Here is a 7,772-nt window from a genome sequence, read left to right on the forward strand (position 1 = left end):
TCACCACCAGCTGAAGCTGAACGTATAGAAGTAGTCGGAGACCTTTGCTGGTAACGGACTGTTGTGTGAATAGCATACCTGGTACCCTCGGGCCTTAATGTCCATGTTCAGGCAGTCCAGGAGGTCACTGATATCCAGGGCTGCCTTCCAAGGCCCAAATTTGACCACTGACCTTTTGCTCGCCTCCAGGGAGCGCAGAGCATCTGCGCAGTTTGCATCCTCCTTTTCGTTCCGTACCAGGCACACCAGGACTCGGGAGCAGCGCGCCGCCACGGCCTCGGCCCGCGCCAGGCGCACCATGAGCTCCAGGTTCTCGCTGTAGCCTGGCACCTGCAGCAAGAACTGCTTCCGCGCCACCTGCTCACCGAAGATCTGTGGCGTGTCCTCCAGGTGTTTGATCAAGGGCTTGATCTCGTAGTGCTGAGCCTCACGGTACACCTCAGGGATGTGCTGGGTGGGCAGCTGCCCACTGCGCAGATATTCCAGGATGGGTCCAAAGTAGGTGCCGCAGCGATCGATGAAGAAGCGTCCCTCGGCATCCAAGCAGGCCTTGGCGGGGCTGGAGAACATCTCTGCCAGCTTTGAGCCTGGGAATTTCCTCAGGGTGCCCAAGGTGGTGGTATAGAACTCACCCCCCACGTTCAGCTCCACGACCGGAGATTCCTGGGGGGCACAAGAGGCAGAGTGACCAATAGCGCCACCTCCAGGGAGCTCATGATTTATTTTCATCCAAAGAATAATACCCTACGGAAGAGTCGGACACGACTGAGCGACTTCACTTTCACTTTTCACTTTCATGCATTGGAAAAGGCAATGGCAACCCACTCCAGTGTTCTTGCCTGGAGAATCCCAGGGACAGGGGAGCCTGGTGGGCTTCCGTCTATGGGGTCTCACAGAGTCAGACACGACTGAAGCGACTTAGCAGCAGCAGAATTTAGGGGAGCCAACTGGCTTCAGCTTACTGGAATGTCCATCTTACGGAAGGGGGTTCTATTCATGCTACAGAGAGCAGGCATTTTAAGGAAGGCAAATATTTTGGTTTGAAATAAGAATACCGAATTCAAGCATTTGAATTTTCTCATTTAGGTCGCATAATATCAGTGGAGGAAGCTGCTGTGAAGCAAGTTGCAGGGACAATACTGCTAAAGTGTGTGGCCTATGGCAAGACTTTTCCCCTCCTTAGGCTTCAGATTCCTTATTCATAAAATAAGGATTTGAGGCTTTTGTAAAGACAGGAGTTCCTGACAGGAATGCTTAGATATAAGATATAATTTTTTTTAAAGGCATCGGCAAAAGGGAGAAATGCGTTTTCGACCTTTTAGAAAGGTTAAAGAAACCATACATAAATTCAATCCAGGAATCATTTCTTTGGTACTTACTGTGTGTCCGCATCCTGTGCTGGGAATGGTGATAAAAATTCTTATTTCATATAGATCAGAAGTTCTGGCTGCAGTTGGCATGACATTAACAAACAGAATTTGTTTGATGGGTACTTTTTCAAAATAAGGGCCCACGGGATTAAATAACAGGAATATCCTTGGTGGTGACAAGGTCAGTAAAACCAAATACAGCAGGTGTAAAACTGCCTCATAAATGGTAACATATGGTGCAAACATAAATTAGATTTAGCTGTCCATCAGAATTTTTAGAGGCCTCTTCTCTTGGGCTGAGCACTAAGAATGTGGGCAAGACCCACGTGGTATCTGCCTGGAGATGCCCACAGGCCAACACAGACAGGGACTTGAAAAGAAACTGAGGGTCAGGCTTCATCTGGGGGATACTAAGTGCTGCCCCACAGACCTAACAAAAATGCCCGAATACTCCATTAGTGATTATTACACATGAGGTGATACATCAGTTATTATCCTTACAAACCAGCTTCCTGAACACCTTTCATCGTTTAAAATCCATTCAATAAAGCATGTTTGCACCTACTTTGTGTCAGGCAGCTGGAACAATGAGGAACAAGCGGACCTCCCCTCACAGTCTACTAACTATGTAAAGTTAACTAACTCTACCTTCACAGCAATCCTATGAAGAACGTAGTAAACCCCCATTTTCCAGATGAAGAAACTAAGGCTTAAGGAGGTGAGATTTAAGTTGCTCATGATCAACCAGTTATTAAGTGATAATGTCACAGGATTTGAACTCAAATCTGATTTACCCCGAAGCTTGCACTTAGTCATTACAGAAGTTAATTTTCAACCTTCGAACACTTCCACTCTTCATTTCCTTGTCATCCAACAAAATGTAGGAAGGACCTATTCCATCCAAGCTTTCTCTTAAGCAGATGAGCATGACAGTCCTTGCCCTTGAGGAGCTCACAGAGGAAAGAAGGAAACAGATGGTTTCGATGTGTAGGTGCTGAGGGGGAAGACCCAGGTAAAAGGGATTGGCTCTTTCTGTGGACGAGTGCTGGAGGTTGTCAGGGAAGGTCTCCTAGGGGATGCGATGGCTGTTGGTGTGGAAAAGATCTACAGTGTTGGAGGGAAAGCTGGATTTCCAAACTGGAGACTTGACTACAGGTCATTGCAGGGCCAGGGGTATAGGAATGTCCTTCAGTCTGATTTAGGTGTGACTTCCTTTTCAACTTGTCTGTGGGCTCTACCTCTAAGATTAAAGTACCGGAATTAAGACAGCTCAAGGCAGCCAGATTTCAGGGGAAAGAACCAAGTTGCCATAGCAACAGCTTCTACCAAGGGACAGTTATGCTAGCTGGAATGGAGAAGGGAGAAAAGAGGATGCATTCTGACAGCAGCCAAACAATTCAGCCTTGAGAAAAATAAGCCCAGGACCTGTGACTCTCTCCTTTTCCCATAAAACTCCACGCTCTTTGGCAAGGGTGTTTGGTTAACGCAAAGGTCGTTCTGTAAACCAGGAAGTTAAATGAGAGGTTGCAGACTCTAACCCCTGAGCGGACTGATGATGGATTCTCCTCACTCCTCTACCACTGAAAGCTCACAGGTGGTCTTAACATCCCCACATTACAGGTAAGGAAAGCTCAGAAAGAAGGATCACCCAGTCAGGAAGTGAGAAAGTCGCTGTGCTGTGTTATAAGTTGCTTCAGTCTTGTCTGACTCTTTGCGACCCCAGTGACTGTAGTCCATCAGGCTCCTCAGTCCATGGGATTCTCCAGGCAAGAATACTGGAGTGGGTTGCCATGCCCTCCTCCAGGGGCTCTTCCCGATCCAGAGGTTGAACTGTCTCTTACGTCTCTTTCATTGCCAGGTGGGTTTTTTACCACTAGCACCACCTGGGAAGTGGCGGCTGGGATCAAATCCGTGTCAGTCTGACTGCAGGACAGTATGAGTGCTCTACTCCCACCTTCCCAACACCCAGTCCCATTGCTGCCAAATTATCAGCTATGATCCTGGGGCATCTCACTTCCTTCTCCGGGCTTGAGTGTGTTAGTCGCTTAGTCATGTCTGACTCTTCGTGACTCCATGGATTGGGGCCCACCAGGCTCCTCCATCCATGGGATTTTCCAGGCAAGAATACTGGAGTAGGTTGCCATTCCCTTCTGCAGGGGATCTTCCTGACCCAGGGATCGAACCTGGGTCTCCTGCATAGCAGGTAGACTCTTTACTGTCTGAGCCACTCTGAGCTTAAGCTTAGTCATCTATGACATAGGGAGGCAAAATGGATGAAGAGAACTCTGAGTCTCTTGAGCTCTGAAAATTTAATAAATCCAATCACTTCAAATGTTGTTTCTGAAGCTCATTTCCAGATACTAAACAAAATAGCCCCCTGCCCTGATATCTTCACCCCCATTTCTTTAACACCCAAGACCTGGGCCCTGTTCCCAAGCTTCTTAATTCTGTCCCTTTTCCCTCCTTGTTTTCTAAAAACACCAAACCTCTTTGGGAATCCCAAACCTCCTACGTCACCCATGAATACTGCTGTATTTGTTTCTAGCAGATAAAGACTTCTTTCCCATCCCTCTTCTAGACTACCAGCCCTTCCTCACAGCCCCTCCTCCCCACCTGTTCTACCCAGTCACCCTGCTGAAGCATTCCTCAGTGGGCAAGTCTGACCTGTGTGCATTGGCTGGGGACATGTGGGTATCAGACTAGTGCTGGTACACAGGGATGAATCAGACAGGCCCAACTCTAACCCCACCAAACATTCATACATTTCCTTATGTCACTCTTAGTCTAGTCAGTGGAGGGACATCTCCAGTCATATGTCCCCAAGCCCCAAGATCTCTCCCCACACCACAACTTGGACATTTTCCTGCCGCATCCTGTCTTAGTCATCTGAGCCAGAAACCTAGACTGTAATCTTGCACTCTGCTCATGTCCTCAACCTCCCCACACACAGGTAATGAGGCACTAAATCCTGGGGATTCTAAATGCCTCGTCAGATCCACGGCTCCTGGCTCCCTGGAATGTCCTCACCCAATCCAATCTCAACTCTGAAACCAGAGCAGTTTTTCGGAAGTGCAAATCTGATCTAGTCACTACTTGCATTAACCACTTCTGTGATCCCACGTATCTTTAAAGGTAAATTCCAGACTCCTTAACGAGGTTTACAAGGCCCTTTGTTACCCTGACAATCAACTACCAGACCCAGTACTGGTCTCCCTTCCCGAGCCAACCAGAGCACGCTGGGCCCCACTGTCCACAGGACGTCACTCGCTTACCACCCACGGTCCCATCACTCAGCCCACTCAGCCTTCAAGTTAATTGCTCTGGGAATTTTCTGGATGGGTTGTCTGCTTGTGATTTTAGAGGCCCATGTACTTCCCTCGTCATGGTAGTTATCTCTCTCTTGTAATTTTGTTCCTTCATCTGAATCCCCCACTACCGTAGAAGGCTCCTAAGGGAGGACTATTCCCGGATTCATCTTCATGTTACCAGTACAAACTGCAGGGCTCAGCACAGGGGGCTGCTCAATGTGTCTGTTGAATTGAACCGCACTCACCCTCAGCACTGACTCACAGGAGGGCCCTGCGGGTCTAATAAAGGCCAGTCTTGCCCTACTTAGCATCAGGCGCCATCCAGGTTTCCTCCCTCTTCTGGTAATTAATGCAGACATTTATTGGGCAGGTTGGGTGGCCACGCCTCTGACCAGGTGACTTTGTCAACAGCCAGCAACAATAAGGCTGTCATCACCTAACTGGAAAATGCCACAGTCGCCCCACGGCTTGCTCTGCTTTCCCTTCCTACAAGCCTTGGAGATGGCACCTAGCCCGGGAGAGGTGAGAATGCTCTGATACTAGAGTGCACTGGGCTTTTTCTTGATACTCCCCTTTGGTCCCCACTCCTCCCTCCATCCCCGCAAATCCTGGGAGGAAACAGGCCAGCAGGAAGACTCAGGAGCCAGCCAGAGGGCAGGGGTTCAGGTTGCAGAAGGGGCGCGGTGGTGGTGGGGCGGGGGACGATACTCGGGCCCGCCCCCAGTGGGGGCTTCTCCCACCGGCAGGAGGGGTGGGGCAGGGAAGCAGGAGGGGCAAGCCAGAGGGGCTTCGAGAAGAGACACAAAGCAGACAGGGAGGAGACCACACAAAGGCCGCCAAGCCGGAAAGAGGGCAACCAGGAGCCGCTGGACTGAGCCGGAACCGGCGCCGAGACCTGCGCGCTGCCGGAGAGATCGAGGCGGCAGGAACAGCCCAGGTGGAGAGCCCCCAGCCGCAGGCCGAGAGGGGCGCGCCCGAAGCAGGGGAACCCAGACCTGCGGGGAGGGAAGGGTTAGAGGGCCCTGGAAGGAGTGAGGAAAGGGAGGGCGGCGGGCCCGGAGCCGCGCGGGTTTGCACGCCCGCTGCGGGCTTCGCACTCACCGTCCGCCGGCCCGCGAGGGGCGCGGCCCGGCCGCTCGGCCGGGAGTCGGGCGCCGAGGTCAGGCTCATCTCCCCCGGCCCCGCGGGCGCTGGCCTGTGCGGGCTACTTGTGGCCGGCCGAAGTGCACCTGGCTCCCGCCCGGGGGTGGGGGAATCCTACCCAGGGTGTGGTGAGAGCCCTGATTGGGCTGCAGTTGGCCGTGACACCCTAGGCTGGTCACTGCCCCTCTCGTGTCTGGGTTGCTGGACAGCCAAATGGGGAAGGGAGAGGGAACTGACGTTGACGCCCTGGACACTGTCCACTCAATACAGTCGTGGGGGTGAGGATGAGAAACACCCATTTTACAGGTAAGAAGTGACTTTCCAGGGCACAGTGGATTATATAGTCACCTCAGATCAGCTGCTGAACGTGCAGCACATGCTAGGTACCTGCTGTGTGTGTTATTTTGCTGGTAAAATATATTCCTGGTGATCCGGGATTATTAATATATTATTATTAAAGAATCTGCCTGCCGATGCAGAGAACCTGGGTTCAATCCCTGGGCCCCCCTGGTCCCGGAAGATTCCACATGCCCCATGGCACCTAAGCCCAGGGGCCACAACTAAGCAAAAGATTTATTTACTGTGCTCTAGAGCTTGGCCACCTCATGAGAAGAGTTGACTCATTGGAAAAGACTTTGATGCTGGGAGGGATTGGGGGCAGGAGGAGAAGGGGACGACAGAGGATGAGATGGCTGGATGGCATCACTGACTCGATGGCCGTGAGTCTGAGTGAACTCCGGGAGTTGGTGATGGACAGGGAGGCCTGGCGTGCTGCGATTCATGGGGTTGCAAAGAGTCGGACACGACTGAGCGACTGAACTGAACTGAACTGAAGAGCTTGTGAGCTGCAACTGCTGGAGCCCACGGGCACTAGAAGTCCTCCCGTCCCAGCTAGAGAATAGCCCCCTCCCCCAGCAACTAGAGAAAGACCCTGCACAGCCACCAAGACCCAGTGCAGCCAAAACTAAATAAATAAAACTTTAAAAAATTAAAAATAACTATTAAAAAAATATTCGTTATGAAGTGGGGAATAACTCTTCTGTAGTATAGGCCTGCATAGTGACCTTCCAAAGAGGACAGTATGGAAAGAGAGGGGAACAGAAGAGTAAATGCGCAGTGGAGAAAATGACAGAGACAGCTTTGCCGGGTGATTCTCCAGGTGATCAAGGTCAATAGCAGGAGTCAGAAATTATGATGATAATGTATATCCTTGATAGAGTGTGATGAAAATGGCACTTTTTCTCGGTGATCCGCTTCCCCAAAACCCACGCATCCATGCATGTTAAGTCACTTCAGTTGTGTAGCCTGCCAGGCTCCTCTGTCCATGGGGTTCTCCAGGCAAGAATACTGGAGTGGGTGGACATGTCATCTGCCAGGGGATCTCCCTGATCCAGTGATCAGACCGGGTGTCTCTTGTGTCTCCTGCATTGGCAGACAGATTCTTTACCACTGCACCACTTGGGAAGACTCTCATGATTTATTAAGCAGTTAAAAATAAACATCAGAGCAGTGTATACTATGGGAATTCAGTAAAGACATAAACATAAACCTCATGTAAATGTATATCTATTTATGTGAACATATGGGCTTCCCTGATGGCTCAGTGGGTAAAGAATCTGCCTACAATGCAGGAGGTGTGGGTTCAGTCCCTGCGTCAGGAAGATCCCCTGGAGGAGGGCATGGCAACCCCACTCCAGTATTCTCGCCTGAAAAATCCCATGGATAGAGGAACCTGGCAGGCTACAGTCCAAAGGGTCGCAAAGAGTCGGACATGGCTGAGCACAAGCACACACATGTGAAGGCGTACTTAGAAAAGTATAGAAGGATGCACAGTGAATGTTACCGTCGGTTATTCCGTACGAGTGGGATAGAAATAGAGAGGGGAAATTATTGATTAAGAAATGTTTTTCTAGCAGATGAATGGATAAGAAAGCTGTGGTACATATACACA

The 7,772-nt window shown here is 50.5% G+C and overlaps 1 protein-coding gene across 1 annotated transcript; it reads right to left on the reverse strand.

The window, feature by feature from the left end:
- KCTD14 (potassium channel tetramerization domain containing 14) lies at positions 1-5,848 on the reverse strand. Its single transcript, XM_068977385.1, has 2 exons — positions 5,780-5,848; positions 1-663 (listed from the first exon to the last, which is right to left on the reverse strand). The coding sequence occupies exons 1-2, from the start codon at positions 5,846-5,848 to the stop codon at positions 1-3; spliced, it is 732 nt and encodes a 243-aa protein (XP_068833486.1).
- Positions 5,849-7,772: the final 1,924 nt, after the last annotated feature.

This window comes from Capricornis sumatraensis, chromosome 8, assembly GCF_032405125.1.
Source record: "Capricornis sumatraensis isolate serow.1 chromosome 8, serow.2, whole genome shotgun sequence".
Lineage (NCBI taxonomy): Eukaryota > Metazoa > Chordata > Mammalia > Artiodactyla > Bovidae > Capricornis > Capricornis sumatraensis.

Excerpts from the sequence above, each read along its gene's own strand:
- KCTD14 (XM_068977385.1), bottom strand. The coding sequence starts at position 5,848 with ATGAGCCTGACCTCGGCGCCCGACTCCCGGCCGAGCGGCCGGGCCGCG. Across the intron at positions 664-5,779 it reads CCCTCGCGGGCCGGCGGACG|GAATCTCCGGTCGTGGAGCT; the intron begins GTGAGTGCGAAG and ends TGTGCCCCCCAG.